The sequence below is a fragment of the Lottia gigantea genome (genome assembly GCF_000327385.1).
Source record: "Lottia gigantea unplaced genomic scaffold LOTGIsca_82, whole genome shotgun sequence".
Lineage (NCBI taxonomy): Eukaryota > Metazoa > Mollusca > Gastropoda > Lottiidae > Lottia > Lottia gigantea.
In genome coordinates, this window is record NW_008710725.1 from 300,710 (window position 1) to 319,064 (window position 18,355).

An 18,355-nucleotide genomic window follows, 5' to 3' on the forward strand; every position below is an offset into this window, starting at 1 on the left:
CTATCGGTTCACTCAACTCATATCTGCATATTTTCACACGGTGGTAGGATAATACCGGATATATGAAACTTTTAACTTCTTTTTGTATTTCATGTAATAATGTAGATTGTTGAAAACGTACACGAAATAAGAAACTTCTGTAGTCAATATATGTATATAGCTGTGTGGACTTTCTGAAAGGTATGACGATTGGCGGGCTGGCTAACTCAGTCGCAAGGGGGGAACATGCCGGGTATTCTCAATACGACCTATCCAAGTAAGAAGTTGATAAGAGGTTGAAAATCCCTGCTCTAGGACATCCAAGCGATTAGATCGTTTAGAGAAAACGCGGCCATGTTTTTTTTTTTTAGAAAAAGGAGCGTGCCCTGCCCATGAAGTGATGAAAGTACAAAGAAGAAAGAAACTCTTGAAGTCCATGGACTTTGAAAAGGCTCTGAAAGTTAAAAAAAAATAATACTAGCTATGCGGACTCTCTGATTAGATGCTGAGTTGATAAACCAAGTCGCAGTTAAGGCCTGAGATCAGGTGTATCGGAATGAATAAGTATGTATGATATTCAATGTATTCTTTAGGCTTGGTGTCTGCAACACTATGAAGCAGCTGGACAACAAAGTGGCCTAACAAAGCTCAGCTAATCTTTGGCTGGAAAACGCAATCAGAGGACAATAGGTTTCGGACTACAAGTATTGTTCAACTGAAAAGGTAAATAAACAAAGATAGGCTACTGGTTAAATCAACAATAATTATTATAGATCGCTTTGTGACCTGAACATTCAACTTTATTCGGGGCGGTAACTAGTTAGCACCAACACCAATAGGCATTTGAAGATAAACCATAACCTTTGGCTGACCCTTAAACTGAGTCCTTAAATATGAATGTGGAAATGGCCGATCTGACTAGTAAGACCGAATTGTCCTGGTAAAATTTGAATTGGTCGATCTGACTTACAAATATCTTATCACTTATGAAGTTTGATTTTATTAAATTTATTAATTAACTTCAAAGAAACTATTAGGGATTTCAAATCATGATTCAAATAGAGTCAATATTGATTCGAAATTTAATACGAAACTAACGAAACCACTTGACAAATGAGCTAGCTCTACATTGTAAAAAGAAAACTTCCGGTGCATCTTCGGTGTCAAGTTTTAATTTTGTCCACTTGTTAAAAATCTGTCCCGTTTGTGTTTATCGTGAAATCAATGGATGGCTTATTCACACCCTGTTAGCAGAAATGTTGCTCCTGTTGTGAGCAGAATGGCAGATCCTATTGATGGCGAGACGGTTCTGCCAGAGAGCGGCAAAGTTGAGAAGGGTAAGGATTCCATTTTAATTCTGACTGAAACTTGAAATTAATATAGTAACTGAATGAATCATTTCATGGGTTTGAACAGAATTGTCAACACTGATGAAGCTTTATCTGTTTTGTTTGTGACTTATCTGTAAGTTCTAGCTTGTGACTTATTTTGTATGGCATTTTTTCCTTGGTCATAATAGGTTTAGTTTCAGTCATGTGATAACACTTATTAACAGTTGGCCGGAGGTTTTGAATCACATTTTGACTTTTTTATGATTCAAATTTTACTTTAGCACTACACTACATTATATGCCATCTTAAAACCCCTAGTTTTCTTCAAGCCTCCTAAGAGTAAATTCTGGACAGCAATTTGATTCCATTTCTTTTAGATCTGACCCAAACCCCTTTCCTTACATCCTCTCTAAATTCAAGCATCCATTGGGTGGGGGAATTAGAGACCAGTTATATGGTCTGAACACCAGTGATAGATGATTGTGGTCAGATTGGGATTGGGCATTAGGGATGGTACTTCTAGGCTTACATGTGACGGAAAATTAAGGATGGGGTAGTGCCATGTGATGATATAAGGTACCCCATGGATAATTGAAAATTGACAGAAGAGGGTGGCTGAAATAGTTGATAGTACTACAAACCATGATGGCCCAAGGGGTGGAGTAGAGTAGTTAGAGATATAATATGTAAAGTATGTTGATTATGAATTATAACCAATCAAGCTGGTGATTAACCTTAAGATTACAATCTAACCTTATAACAGGTTCTTCAACTATCTAGTAAGTCTTAAAACTTGTTTAATTTTACCTATTTTTATAAATTTTCATCTAGAATTATTACATAATTTATTTATTGCAATGATAACTTTTTGGATTATTTTTTACTGTATAAGCTTTGGCCATTTTTAATTTCCTTTGATTTACTCTGAACTTGTTTAAATTTACATATTTTACATAATTTTCTTATTATGAAATTCTTACATAACCTTACATTATATATATTATTGCAATCAATTTGATATGACAAACTTTTTGGATCGTCCATGAGCTAAGGCCATTCTAAATTTCCTATGTTTCTTGACCCATTTTTTCATAAATTTTCTAATTTTAACATTATTACATAATATACTTAAGCTTATAGATGTGAATATCAAAAAATACAACTCAGCATGGATGGATGATGTTTTTTCATGTATACATGGCCCATGAATTCAAAATTTATTTTGTCTAGACTATTTGGCAGTTGTAAATGTCCAATGTTATAAGAAAAACTTTAAATATTTTTTTTTTTTTAACTAAAAAGATTTTAGGTCATGACTAATCTGACAATAATTTGAAAGAAAAAAAGTTTCCTTATTTGCACAAAACACAAAATATAGGATTTATATGAAAAAAAGAAGACATCCTCTCAATTATTATATTTTTTATGTTATATTTTCAACACCTATAATGTCAACAGTTGTATTGTCAGGGAGACAAAATAGATTTTAATAGTTTTATTTGATCTGAAAGTGAAGCTTCTGTTTGAATTGTAATCTTCCTCTTCCTTGTTAGTTCTGTTTCCTAAATTTAGGTTTGATCGTGTACTTGCTGGTATGCAATTTGATTCCAAAACAACTCATTTATCAATTGCAGGAATGGGTTTTAGAATTCCTTTATTAGGTCTAAAGGCTTATGAGCAAGTTCAAGTCAAGCAAACTTGCTTAAGAGAAGCATTAAATCGAAAACTAGAATATTCTATAGTAAGCTTATATCAACTAAGGTGTAATTGACTAAGGCTAATCTCATGCTGATGACACATGTTTCAGATATAAAATCCTCATCAGGACAGCTGATGTGGGAATAGGTCAACATTCCAATAGTAGGTCGAAGGCTTATGACCTTATTAAGTGAACTCAATGAAGAAGGATGGTTATTCCACAAAAAGGTGTCACTGATTTTATATTTAATTTCAAATATTATACATGATTATCATTTATTAAATTTTCATTACTTGTATAAGAAATATGAGCACAGTTGATGATCTCATTGGACAGGAGCAATATTCAACTTGACTAAGTTGGTTTGTCATTATTTTGAAATGTTATTCAACAAGAATACACAAAATCAGAATTGAAAGTTGTCCTGTCATTATTTTGAAATGTTACATGTGTGGTAAAATATGTTGACTAGGTCAACTGACCAGTGTGTATTCAATCAACAGTTTTAGTACTAGAGTAAAGTGGTCAATATTATCTCTTGCCAAATCATACTGACCATAGTGGACATACACTTTATAAACCCTTTTTTATTTTCTATTGGTATGATATGCCCATTGCCTCTACTGTAACAATTCAGAAAGTCTGGGATTTTATCTTTAAAAACTTAACCAAGATAAAATCTAGATTGTAAGAAATACTCAATTTCTGCATCATACAGGACTTTCCATGCAGTGTGCAGTGAGGTAAATTTTTGCTATGATAGACGACTATCCAACTTACTCTGACAGTGTAAGGTTAATGAAGCCATAGGGGCATTTCTACCCATCCACAAGTCAATTTACATTTGACATAGAAGTGTACAGGGGTCTGTGGAAAATGTTACTTTTAGTTTCTATTCACTTCTTGGATTGTGAGACCCCAGCTGGACTATTAAGAAATATTTTGAATATTGTGGCTGTTGTGAATGAGGTAGGCAGCACAGTATCCAATATAAGGTTTACCTGCTAAAGAAATACACGGTAGAAATATATAGTAGTTTGTTAAAGAGACAATGATAAGAACATAAAATATCACTCCCTCTTTTATCTAATTGACGACAATGTTTCTATAAATTACAGTGTGTAAAGAATGGTTGGTACATGAAGATGGAGCCATGGCGTATAAACTGCAGAATGAGGAAAGTAAGTAGATCTATCATTTATTATTCTAGTTTATAATATTACACAGGTTGTCTACCATTGTTAAAACTAACAATGTATTACTAAGCTAATCATTAGCTATCACTTGTAAATAAATAGTCCTAGATTCGAACCTAGGCCTGTGCTTTCTATAAGTTGAATTATCATTTCACAAGCTGGTCAAACAATGATCTTTTGAGGATTATCTGTACCCATTCACGGGTGGGTCTTTAAGGGATTGTAAAGAGGTTTTCTAAATTTTGTATGTGTATCTATGGGGAAACTGATAGCATTAATTTCACCATTCCTATTTTCAATCAGATGTCAATTTTCTTTACAATCTCTTTAAGTAAAGACAGGATGAAGATCTCTTATGTATGAAAAAAATTGGAGTTAAAATACATTTAAGACAATATTGAAATTTAAATGGAAAAAGTGATTATTAATTTCAAACTGTGACCAAATTTAAAACGTAACAGAACTTCTGTAGGTTTGTCAATGCGCTCTCAACCCACTACAGGTTTCAAGTTGATAGGTTTAATCTTCAGATAGACAAAACATAACATCTTCAAGACCAACTTAAACTATATAAAACATCATAGTTAACAGAATGATGCGTTCTCAATACTTGAATCACCATAAAGAATGCAGTTTAAATGTTACTCTTAGAGTTCTGTTTCAACATAAAACAAAGCACTTTAACATGGATTAGATACAGTTGAGGTTACGATTAACTGAAAGTAAATGAACCAGTAAATAGTAAATATACAGACAAATAAACATAAATTGTTAAGGAATAAACTGATCCTTTAATTAAGACAGTATGCAAATGTAAACACTGGCCCTGAGCATACAGTGCCTAGATAGGCCTATTATTGAACATTTAACAACAATCCTTGCAGTGTGAAAAAATATAGATTATATAGACCTGCGACTTAGCCAAGCGTGACAAATAATTGGACAGAATAATTCCTCATACAAAATAGCATAAAATTGACGATTTACGAAATGACACTAATTGAAAGTTCTGTAACATGACCAGAAATAGTTAAACTAATATTATATGCAAGGTTTAGGTGTACATACCAAATTGTGTCCTACCAAATCAAAAAATAAAACAGATAAACAAAGCACAGAAATAAAGTTCTAAAAAGCACACTATGAAATTAGCATGATACGTCACTATTATTTTGGCACAAGAAAGGGAAATTTTGTTTGGCTTACTCCAGTCTTTGATGTTACCGCGGACAATGGGTTTATTTCTTTTGGGCTTTCCCTAGGAACCCTACAACTTCTATAAGGTTACTATAGTTTTGATTGTTATGATATATACATAGACAATTTTACATCCACTTCCAGTTCATTGATATCAAAGACTATATAATATATAAAAGACTGTAGGACAATTAATGTACTAACTGTAATAATACAGGCACCACAGTGTCTAAAAACTTGAGTTAATTGGCTCTAACGAGTTTTATGATTAATTAGAGAAGATCATTATTAATTAACCCTAATCATCGTTAGGCTATGTTTAATTAGTGGAACAATATTGCTCTTTAAATGTAATTTGTTTTATGTATGTAAATGGTGAAAAAGGAGTGCATTCTAATTTCAAATGATTTTACATCCCAATTTCTGTTTCATTATTGAAATAGAATATTTATAATTGATTATGATATCTCTAATTGGGACATCAATGAGTCTAGGCCTGTTGGAGTTTTACATCCTACTATTCTGCACAAGATTGAGCAAAAAGTAAAGACATTTCCATTAGTTTATCTTATTGCACATTGCATTGGGTATAAAGGAACAGTAGTAAAAAATAGATCCTTCATTGCACACTGCATGGCGTATTAAGGATGGTTAGTGACAATATATCTGTTTTTTAGATGATCGTCACTATGGTTTGAACCGTTTCCAGCGCCGGACTGTACGTGGTGATATTCCGGTTGCCAAACTGGTCCAAACTGAAGAAGAGAAGAGGCTCCAAGAAGAACAACTCAGAAAACTGGAACGACTCAAAGAACAGTGAGTATTCTGTTTTATTTATAGTCATGATTCAGTTAGGTTTCAGTAATAAAAATCTGTACAAATAAGACAATTCTGTTAATCAAAATCTCCTCCAAAGAATGACAAAATTGGTAGTAAAAGCTGTATAGTAATGGACTCCTCCAAAGAGAAGTACCATCAGGTGTTTTGAAAAGAGTAAGTATGGTCTGCTTCACACGGGACATCTGCCATTACTATATAGGTCAACCTATCTTCACAAGTACCATTATAGTCAATTACTTTTCAAAGGTTAACGAGTGCCGAGTTTTTCATTGTTTCTCGGCTAGCGACATAATTCCAGAAACCAGCATCAGGTCACGACCCCTGAAAGTATTCTGATAATTTACCAGTGATGATGTTATGTGTTTTGTTTTCAGAGCTGAAAATGATGCCATGATAGCTAAGCAAGTACAAGAACAGGAGAAACAGAAAGCTTGGCAGAAAAATACCACAGAATTAGATGATGAGGTAGGACAGGGTTTCACTATCCCATAATTCCTTATTTAATCAAGAAACAGTTTCTACATGACATGCTTTGATTGGTTAAAAATAACATCATTATAATTGGACTGTACAAGAAAACTTGTTAGATTACAATTCAGATGAGAAATAACAAACAAAAAAAAGAAACAAAATTGTAGTCCAATTCACAATTAGATTGCGCGCCTTGCCTTTTGGATGATCAGTGGTTCGCTTGTATTTGGAAAATGTGTAAAGAGATGCTTCTAATATGATTTTATTTTCAGGCCATAGCTCGACTGATGCAAGAGAAAGAGAAGAAGAAATATGAGAGATATCTAGAGAAGAAGAAAGAGAAGGAATTAAAGAAAAAGAGAGAGAGATTAGAGAAAGAACTAGCTGAACAATCAGAACAGGCCAGAGTTGGACAGAGTCGAGATACTGATGAATTAGGTAATTAGGTTGGATTGAGCTTTTAAATTAGCACTTGGTGTTTATATGCTTGATTACTTATGGGTATAAGAGATGAAAGCAAGGGCAAACTTACAGAAACACTGGCATAGGCATCAGAATTTTTCTTTGAGGAGGATTTGCATTCGAAGTGCCTAATCGCCTAGAAGACTGTAATAAATCTGGTCACAGACTGAGATATTCCATTGCCACTTGAAAAAAGTATCAGATGGGACAATAAACCAAGACCATATGTGCTACAAACTAGGCACATTCAAGGAACATCGAGAGATGGTCGTCAAAATATTACCATTGTCTGTGGCGCTTACAATAATTAACACCTAGAAATATATCTTTGTAAAAATTTAAATCATGCCAATCATGTGACTGTGTATTTCAGGGTCTGATAGACTACATGGTAGTGTTGATAGATTGAGTGTAGAAGATACAGCTAGTTCTGGACTCAATGGTCATACAAGGTACAGTTACAGGTAGTTAGACCACTAACACAGTATACTAACATAGCTCTAGTACTCAAAACTTCTTACTTAGATCTTATACAGTTATAATCCAACCATCTCTTAAAGGGACAGGTTGGACATTGGTTCACAGCTCACCGTAGAAACTTGAGCCTTCATTATCTAAGAATTATCAGTGTTAGAAAGTCACTGATAGCACAGATTGCACCATTCTCATTTTACATCAGATGTCTGTGGTTCCTGCAATTCCAATAAAAAATGGTTTTTTGACGCCACTTTTGTAAAGGCCCATAGTTATCAATAGCAGCTTCTGCAATAGTGCCCTCATAAAATTCCGAGTTGAATCAAATATTGAAATGTACTATTAAGGACTAGTAGTGACTATTTTTGGATGATTTTCTATGAAATAGTAATAAAATTCAAAGTTAGAATTAGTAACCATTTTGAGTACTATAGCAGTCTAATTCTTTCTGTCTTTCAAGACAATGGCAGATTTTGGTACGTAATATTGTAGCTAAATGCAAGAAGAAAATGCAAATGATTCATAAATTTCCAATAAGGTGCAGAAAGGAGGGATGTAAAACAATCATGAAAATTTTGCGTCTTACAGACACAAACACTTTTAATTTTAAACAAGATGTTTTTTTTCAAATAAAATTTTTTTTATTTATCAAAGTCTGCCTATGTTTACAGTTATAAATGCTCTTTGAATTCCAGAAACTTGTGGCTTTTTTTAACTACTTCTAAACTTTGGCTTGAGCAATGGTTTTGCATCAGGACGAGAGGCTGCTGCTTGGGTTCCGTTTGCCAGTCATGTTTGAATATAGCTTGAAATGCTCTGATTTTCAAGTTATAAAAACTGGTCGTATTTGGCTGCATTTACCTGTCATGTCTGACTAGAGCTCTAGACTGTTGATTTGGCTGTATCTACCAGTCATGTCTAACTAGAGTTCTAGACTGTTGATTTGGCTGTATTTACCATTCATGTCTGACTAGAGCTCTAGACTGTTGATTTGGTTGTATTTACCAGTCATGTCTGACTAGAGCTCTAGACTGTTGATATGGCTGTATCTATCAGTCATGTCTAACTAGAGTTATAGACCATTAATATGGCTGTATTTACCAGTCATGACTGGCTGGAACTCTAAGATGTCCTTATTAAAAATACAAGTAAAAGAACAAGACATTTGATTGCATTTATTTGTTAGAATTGAAAATATAAACTAGCTTTTATTGCATGCATGAATTATGAAATTTTGGTAATGCCTTTTCAAAGAGTATTGGCTATTTTAGATGTAGAAGAGAGTAAGAGGTAGAGCTTTAGAGTTTAATATTCTCTTAGCACATACTAACACATACTAACACATACAAACACATACTAACACAAACTAACACATACAAACACATACTAACACAAACTAACACGTACTAACAAATTCACAATTTTAACTTACAAGAACTTACTAGATGTGTTTTTTCTTCAGTAATATTATTTGATATACGAATGACTATTTCTAAAACTAGCTGTCCTGATGAGGCTTGTGTATCTGAAATACATGTCTGTAGCATAATATTGGCCTCCCTTGTCCGCTGCAATGTAAGGTTGAAAAATACTGAATGCTTGGATACTTATATACTTTCAAACATAAAGATGCTTTTAATTTGGAATTTTTCGCCTGCGTTCTTGATGTGCATTTTGTATCCTAAATTCGAAGTTTAAGCATGAATTTCTCAAATTTATATCTCAGTCTTTGAATGAAGATCTTCTCGCAATTTTCAACTACGCTCGTGTTCATGTTAAAAAGTTTCCTAAGATTTGTACAGATATCTTTATTTTGCTCAATTTCAAATAATTAAACAATAACTTTAACAATGAAATTGGGGGAATATAACTTTACTATGCAGAGTTTCAACTAAGCTCCAGTACCACTATAATGGTAAGTTTTTTTTAACATTTTTTTGTTTTGCTGTTTTTTCTATTTATTTTAGAAGTTTTGCAGTGTAGTGTATAGATTTTTCAAATTTAGAATTTTTAATAGATTAATTTTCACTTATTAAAACATTTCAAATATTTTGTTAAAAGTTTACGTCCAAATGAATGGAAATAAGCCCTAGGTTCTCCGTCTCTAACTCTAACTCCACCCTAGGCCTGTACATTTGGGAGTCAAACCCACCCTTCCCCGAAATCTAACTCCACCGTCCTTGAAGATAACAGCCCAGTTTATACTGACAGATGACAGCCCAACTTTCTTGTGATCGAAGTATTTTAAAACCTTCAGTATAATATACTTAACACTTTGTATCATGTATATTTTTCAGAAATAGTGAAGATATTTTAAAAGATGGTATTTGATGTTGTCTGGTTTATTACACGAATCTGTGATACAAGAACTTTCCATCCTATCTAATATTATTTATTTCAATAAAAGAATTCTACTGAATGACTTGTTATTTTTTAGATAATCATCTTGGGCATTTTGGGATATAGACACACCCCTTCTGAGAGCACGATTTTTAAATTATTGTTATGTTAAAGCTAGCCTACAGCCTGTACGCACTAAAGATCCCTTGACATTTGGAAATCGAAAAAGAGCAGACTAATGCTGCTGTTCTGGCAAAATTTCCCTCATTGCACCCTGCATGGCGTTGCCTGTCTTCATGGTGCAGAAAAGTAGGATGTAAAACTCCATTTGTTCCATTTAAAGCTATCCTGCTCATCTTCCATAAATAATGTTTTTAATCCAGGGTGCGACCTGGTGGACAGATAGAAGATGACGGGGATTTCAGTGATTTCTATGCGCTGCCCCCTGGTGATAATACTGATCCAATGAGAAGACAAATGCAAGAGACACAAGATGAGGTAGGTTTATTTTTTTACCACAGTTTTAGCGTTAGTTGTATGTCAATTTGTATGTATAAAATCAATTTTAGTTATTGACCAATCAGATGACTGGAATACTAAAATATAGTAGTCTGATTGGATAATAAAACTGAATTTAAGATATATTTTAGTGATTGACCAATCAGGTGATAGGAACACTAAAATACAGTAATCTGATTGGATAATAAAACTTATTTCAAAATCAATTTTAGTGATTGGCCAATCAAATGACAGGAACACTAAAATACAGTAATCTGATTGGATAATAAAACCTAAGTTAAAATCAATTTTAGTTATTGACCAATCAGCTGACTGGAACACTAAAATACAGTAATCTGATTGGATAATAAAACTTAATTCAAAATCAATTTTAGTGATTGACCAATCAGATGACAGGAACACTAAAATACAGTAATCTGATTGGATAATAAAACTTAATTTAAAATCAATTTTAGTTATTGACAACAATAAAATCATTTTAAGTTACGGTCCCAGATTCAATTATTAACTTTTTACATTTTTTCCTTTCTAGGAACTGGCCAGATTACTACAAGAACAAGAACATAAGGTTTGTCTTTATTTTACGTTGATTTGGAGACTTGAAGGATCATCTCAGAGCCTAAATGGTTCAATACCTTAGACTTTTACTACCTTCAAAGTGATGAGACAGATGACTTAAATCTGTTTTTGTACTCCACTGATAGTTAAGTTTTTTTAGAAAGATTTTTTCAAATAATGTAAATAGCTAACAGCGGGAAAAACAAAAGTTTTTGTCAAAGTGAGAGCCAGAATTGTGCTCAAATTCACTTTCACTAAATGACTCTTTTTTTTAAATATATGTGGTTTTTGTCTGTTTTGAATAGAGAACGAAGGCAGAAGTTGATAAGAATAAATTAAAAGCTATCGAGATTCAAGATGAAGAATTAGCTAGAGTTATACATGAACAGGAAAAATTAAAACTTCGTAAAGCTAAACAGAAACGTCAACAAAAACTAGAACAGGTATTTCTTTTATATCAGTTGTATTATTTTGGACCTGAGACTGGTCAGATGTTATTTCATAGAATACAAATTTGGCCATGTTAATCAGACTGTGCAAGTCTAGAGATCCCCAGACAGGCAAATTTAAGCCAATGTCCTCCCGAATTTACTGTATTGCATTGTCATTGTTTTCATTAACTCAAGAATGAAGTTCTCCATTTCAACTCTAACAGTCTTCATTATCTAAATAAGGAACAGAACAGGGAATGTAGACTCTATTGTGGCATTTTCATTTGCCTGGTGGGTGCGTCAATGGGATATAAAACTCATGTAACTCTGTTTTTTTTTAAATCTATTTCAGCAATCCACAGAGGAACCAGTGAGAAGACCTACAGACCGTTCCCTGCCCAGTCCTGATTCACCCCCAGACCAGCCCCCACCCTATCAACATCGGTACCGCCGTAATAGTTATACACGATCAATAACCAATAACCCTGGTCCAGTACAGGACTCTCCGGTAGTTGATAATTATAACTCTGCTAACCAGATGTCTGATGAGGAACAGTGGTTCAATCAACCAGACGACAGTGCCGATCTTACCAGTGCTAGAGAGTTATCTCAACGAGCAAACACAGCGAAATCTCAAGATCAGAATTCTCATCGATTTATCCCCCGTGGGGAAAATGTCGTTCCGAAATCACAGCAACCTTCCTTGCCACCACGACCACAAGAATCGAGGCATAATACTGTTCGTGTGCCAGCCATCACTGATCAGTTGCCTTCGTCAGAAGTTCCGTCGGTTGAAAGATGGTTAGCAGATACTATAACTAACAGACAACCATCTAATCGTGGCCATGCCTTACCCCCCTCCCCCTCTCCACCTGGTAGTTATCATAGTGAGGAAGAATCTCCACAGAGGTAGGTGTCCAATATTTTTGTGGCATTTTATGTGGTGTTTGTTTATCTGAAAAAAGCAGGTGAATCGAGAACTGTGCAGTTTTAATTTTTCCGAACAGGAATTTTGATTGGTTGTCTCTTTTAAACAGGAATTTTGATGGTTTGTCTCTTTTAAACAGGAATTTTGATTGGTTGTCTCTTTTAAACAGGAATTTTGATTGGTTGTCTCTTTTTAAACAGGAATTTTGATTGGTTGTCTCTTTTAAACAGGAATTTTGTTCGGTTGCCATTTTTAATTGGTTTTTATTTTTCAACAAGAACTTACCATAAGTTGCCCATTCATATTAAGACTTTAAATTGGTCGCTATGTTAGAACAAACTTTTGATTGCTTGTTATATTGAATTTCCTTGGGACAAGACAGTCATCTTAACTGTTAGCTAAGTAGTTTTGGTATTTTTGTTTTAGTTTAGAATATCACGGCCGGACAAACAAGTGTAATAAGAACAACAGCAGTCAGTCTTTTAATATAGCAGCTGCTATCGACCCTACTTATAAACGTAGACAACATGAGATAGATGATACACCTAGCGATCAAACACAGCAGAAAGCTCTTGGTTTTACACGATCATTACCAATAGAAGGTAAGAGTGCCCCTACCCCCTTCCTTTCCCTCCATTTATTTCAAAAATCTTGTAGAAGATGAGAGTGTTCCTTCCCCTGAGGCCGTCCCATCACTCTCAAATTTGTTGTAATTTTATATTGGGAATGCCTGGTTCTGTAATCCCCCACCCCTTGAGGATACTGTGGCCCCTTCTAGTTCACCCTAGAATGCCTGGTACAGTGAGCCCTTTTCTTATTTCTGTTACCTCTACTCTTTTCTGTGGCCTCTACTCACCTACATTCAAAGAAACACCCTTGCTTCACTCCAATATTTTTTGTAATGATTATAGATACAGAAGTGGAATGGGACCCTGCAGGATTACGGGGGAGTTTACGCAGACCAAAAGGCCAATGGAATCCTTCAGTTACCAACTATCAGGGTAATAAAACACTTCACTTTGGGGCGTTATCCTCCACAACTTAACAAAGATCAAATCTAGATTTTAAGAAATACTGTAATCTGATTGGATAATGAAAATAAATATAAAATTGATTTTATTGACTGGCCAATCAAATGACTAGAACACTAAGACTTTTGCACCTTATTTTAACATGAGTCTATATTTTGTGACCTATGAAACTACATTCTCATCACCGTCCAAACACTGAAAAGTTGCCGCCTGACAGAAATTGATATTTAGTCAGCCATATGCAAAGTGTAGAACATTTACCTACGAAACTTCTGGATTCAAAATTTGTCAAACTTAATGTAATGAACTTTTCTCAAATATCTTTGAATGTGGATTATCCTTTCAGAATCTAGTACTTTAAGTTCCATAAGGTCAGAATTAGACTCATCACCAGATGGCGCTCCAGTAATGAACCAATGGCAACCAGTACAAGGTCAACGAAGGTCAACATTAGATAATCGACGTAAAGTTTCCAAGCCACCTCCCAACAGTGCAAGTAATAAAAGCGGAAAAGGTGGAAGTTGTAAACAACAGTAAATATTGTCTCAAGTGCTTCACTCTTTTGATTAGGAGAAATTATGCAAATTTATGCAAATTTATTCACTGCATATAGACTTGATATTATGTAAAGGATCATTCGAGTTTTCGAGCAAGTCTCCACACTAAAATACTCATTCACCAAATAGATTGTCTGCCAGTTCTAATATAGTTTAGTTTTAGTTAATTTTTTTCAGTAGCGTAGAATTGCCAAAATCCATGAAATTTTAAGGCAATATCAAGACCTGTCAAAGGTTGCTGATGCTTATAGCTTGTGCTTATGCTTATAAGTTATATCTTTCTTGTCACTAGAAACCAAGCTTTTTTCTGTCTTCATTAGCCCAATCAGGTGCAAAAAAGTAAGACACCAAACTCCATTACAGTGCTGGTAGCTATATTGGACAGTTACAAAATTGTTGACTTGGTGATTGTCCCTGAAAACAATTGTCACTTCTCACCAGAAACATGCAAACTCATATATAATTTCTGAATTTCTGAAGGTATTATCACAGATGTCCGTAAGTGTTGAGTCAGAAAAACTAAAATCTCATGATGAAGGAAATTAGCTTGAAATTTTATATCAATAATTGTTAAGTTTTCCTTTTGAAATGATGAGGTCTTGATGAAGTTGTCTCCCTTGGATTAGTCTTCAACCTCCTGATGAAATTTTGATTGTTTTCATTAGTGCAAGTAGGAAATACTGAAATCTAATTGGTTGATAAAACTGAATTAAAAATTTAATATATTGCCCAATTAGATAGCAGAATACTAAAATCATCTATAGTTTAGAAATAAAGTAATCTGATTGGTTAATAAAATTAGATTAAATATGAATTGTAGTGATTGACCAATGAGATGACTGGAACACGAAAATCATCTTTGAGGCTTAAAGAAACTGGACCAAGTCACATATAATCAAGTAGAACATGTACATAGGCAGTTAACTTATCGACCATATACACTGGGTGGTCCTGAAAAACTGACCATACAAATTATTGTTAGTAACAGAGTTTTATTGTATGCTGATGTAAGATAATGCATTGCAAATTACATCCTAATTGTAAATAGTCATATAGAGTGAATCTTATCTAACAGTGATATTTATATTTGTATCTAATCACAATATATCTTCACACTGTCAAGATATCATAATCTATGTCTTATACCTTGACTACACTAGCCACTTTATAGAAGTTTGTTAATGCAGTGATATGTTTTGATGGTATGTTATGTATTAGAGCCAATCAGAGGCATTGACAAAAAGTCTGTAAACAATAAGTCATAATGTTTAATCTGTCGAGAGCTCTGATTGGCTTTTGTGCTAATTCCAATAAAATCATGTTATTTTGTGATTATAATAGTCATGGTTATTGCAGTCAAGGTATAAAATGATGTTGGTAATAGCTTGACATTGTGAAGATGATAGCAATAACACTTATTAAACCTTATATCTAATGAATTAATTTTTTGTAGAATATTTTTGTAATTTGTACAAATTGGGGAAAAAGGGAACAATTTTTTTTATCTATTTTGTTGCAAAGTTTTGCTGTTAACTTTTGTGTGGCGAATTTCTTTAAAGCTGTAATGAAGTTAAAAAAGAGGCTTGTTTGTTATCTGTTTTCTTGAGGGAAAATATTGTTGATTTAGAAATTACGTTTTTTCAGCTGCTTATCTTCGAAATTTGTTTTGAGTTTTTCTTCAAGCTATTAGTTTTTTCTAACAATAAAAGTATGAAATAATAAAACAGAGTTAATCTATGTATGGTTTTGTATTGTTTTTATAGCTGAAATTGTTTTGAGTTTTTCTTCAAGCTATTAGCAGTTTTTGTTATTCACTTTTAGATAATTGAAAGAAAATATTAAGTTAAAATCTAAGTAGATTTTCTCTTCTTCATTGCCTGAAAATAAGATTTACTTTGTATATCGCTCTGTCAAGAAAAGTTCCTCGAAAGATTTTTTTTAGTTATAGATTGCTCATATTGAATTAGTTATAAATACAGAGTAGCTCAAGTTTTATAGCTTTATATATATATATATATATATATATATGTTAAATACCTATTAGTGCCTTTAAATACAGTTTAAAAAATTATTTGTCATGTTTGAAGATTACTGAACAAGATTGGAAATAGTGAGTTGACAGCCCCACATCACCACTGTTTTAAGCTCTTTCAACCTTTGCTTTATGCGTATTCATAGTATACTTTGATATATACCATGAAGAAACGAATTCTATTTTGGGTATTTTCTTTCAATTTTTCAACCATTGGGTATATTTTTTGACCTAATTTAGAGTTAAGCAGATGGATTTATAAACCCATACCAAAAGAACAAAAAAATTTAAATGCAACTGTTAGTTTTTTTTGGACTAAATCAATCATACTCACTGATTAAGTTTTGGGGTTTTTTTTCGCTTAAGCTATCTCCAGCCTTGTTATATTTGTAATACATTGTTGTGACTTCAAATTCCACAGATAGCTGTATATTATGAATACATTTTTCAAGGAAATTTTTGAGGATAATTTTTTAAATTGTAGTTCACAAAATAACATTCCAATAGGATCTAACTTTATATAACTTTTGCAATATTTTCACATTTTTGTCATTTTATACTTATTCTATATCGTTTATAAGTTATTTATTAAGAACTGTTCTTTGTATGATTATGTATTATAGATACCTGGCAAGAGACAGAGTAAGCTTATCTCATTGAAACACCAGTTTTCACCTTCTTATGAGATGTATTCAAAGCATGATGCACTGTTGTACTTATAGAAACACCAGACATCACCTATCTCTGAGTTACATTCTAGAGAGTGGTCCACTGTTGTATTATCTGTTTATAGAAACACCGGACATCACCTAACTGTGGATATATTCTAGAGGGTGATCCACTGTTGTACTATGATCTGTTTATTTAAAAGCCATCTCTGAGATATATTCTAGAGAGTGGTCCACTGTTGTACTATTGTCTGTGTAATGAAACACCAGACATCACCTAACTCTGTGTTATATTTTAGAGGGTGGTTCACTGTTGTACTTTGAACATAAAAAATAAGCCATTTTGATCACAGACCCAATGTAATCTCAAGCTTATTGTTATAGTTTATACTGTCTATATCATGACAATAAACGCATATATTTCCATACATCCTACACCACATAATACCGGTAATGTGTTGCATGATAATCACCCATTAGCTAGTCGCTCAGTATGTATCCATCACACAAAGCAAACATAGGAAGATAACAGATGAGATATTGTTAGATTTTGTTAATGTATTATTCCTTTACTAATGGAATAAAATATACAACATTTATACTAGTCTTTTACCAATTATGAAATTAAGCCAAAATCTTCTGTAACAATTTTAGGGGGAGGGGGAGGGCAAATCCCTTCTTCTCTACCCCAAATGAAAACTTGTGAGATAAACATATGACTAAGACAATGCTTTAGTGGATCTACTTATGGAATAAAATATTTATTCAGGTCTTTTGCCCATTTAGAATTTTATGTCCGAGCAAATATCCTTAACTACTTAGGGTAAGAGCCTCCAACCTCCAAAGCAACCCCCACCCTCCAAAAACTGAGTGTTATCATTGTATAACACGTAACGTTGCATATAAGTTCACCAAGCGTCATTGTTCATAAAACTCACAAAACATATAGATTTTATATTGACTTTAGTTGATATTTTCAATGATTTTGAACATATTTTGAAGTGCATGTAATAATACTCTCGAGTAGTGAGTGTACTCTTCAATAGTATTGTATTTTGAAAATTGATTTCAGCACCGGCCTTTGGCAATTTTCTCATTCTATGGCGACAGTAGCGTACTATGGTGCACTCTTGTTGTGTTGTTGTTAAAGCTGAATAGAAAGATGTTTAATCGATTTATAAAGCATGTTTCTTTTGTGATGATGTGTTTTTTAGAACAAGGTGCACGCAATGCCAATTAAAACGAGAACACTACGATTCAACTATATTCATTCTGTGTAACTCGTTTTTTGGGTGTCAATTTACTCGCTTCTGTTGAACGAATAGCACAACTACTCTGATGCGCTCTATTGAAAGAACGTTCATTCTCGTTTTTGGGTGTCAATTTACTCGCTTCTGTTGAACGAATAGCACAACTACTCTGATGCGCTCTATTGAATGCACGTTCATTCTCGTTTTTGAGTGTCAATTGACTCGCGACTGTTGAACGAATAGCACAACTTCTCTGATGCGCTCTGCTGAGTTCACGTATCGGAAATTTAACCCTCATTATTTAACAGCAACAATGCTGATCAGACAATGATTCATCATGTTCAACCTGTGTCAATCTTTCTTACTAGTATTTCCAATAAACCATGCTGTCT

General features: G+C 33.5%; 1 protein-coding gene across 1 annotated transcript; it reads left to right on the forward strand.

The window, feature by feature from the left end:
• Positions 1-1,258: 1,258 nt before the first annotated feature.
• On the forward strand, positions 1,259-14,185 carry LOTGIDRAFT_236477 (hypothetical protein; the record flags this gene model as incomplete). The annotated part of the gene is made up of 13 exons (XM_009067404.1): positions 1,259-1,316; positions 4,128-4,190; positions 6,080-6,218; positions 6,617-6,707; positions 6,986-7,151; positions 7,549-7,627; positions 10,373-10,487; positions 11,041-11,076; positions 11,372-11,509; positions 11,850-12,406; positions 12,852-13,027; positions 13,337-13,426; positions 13,803-14,185. 13 exons carry the CDS (start codon positions 1,259-1,261, stop codon positions 13,991-13,993), a joined length of 1,899 nt encoding a protein of 632 aa, XP_009065652.1. The 3' UTR covers positions 13,994-14,185.
• Between the last annotated feature and the right edge of the window lie 4,170 nt (positions 14,186-18,355).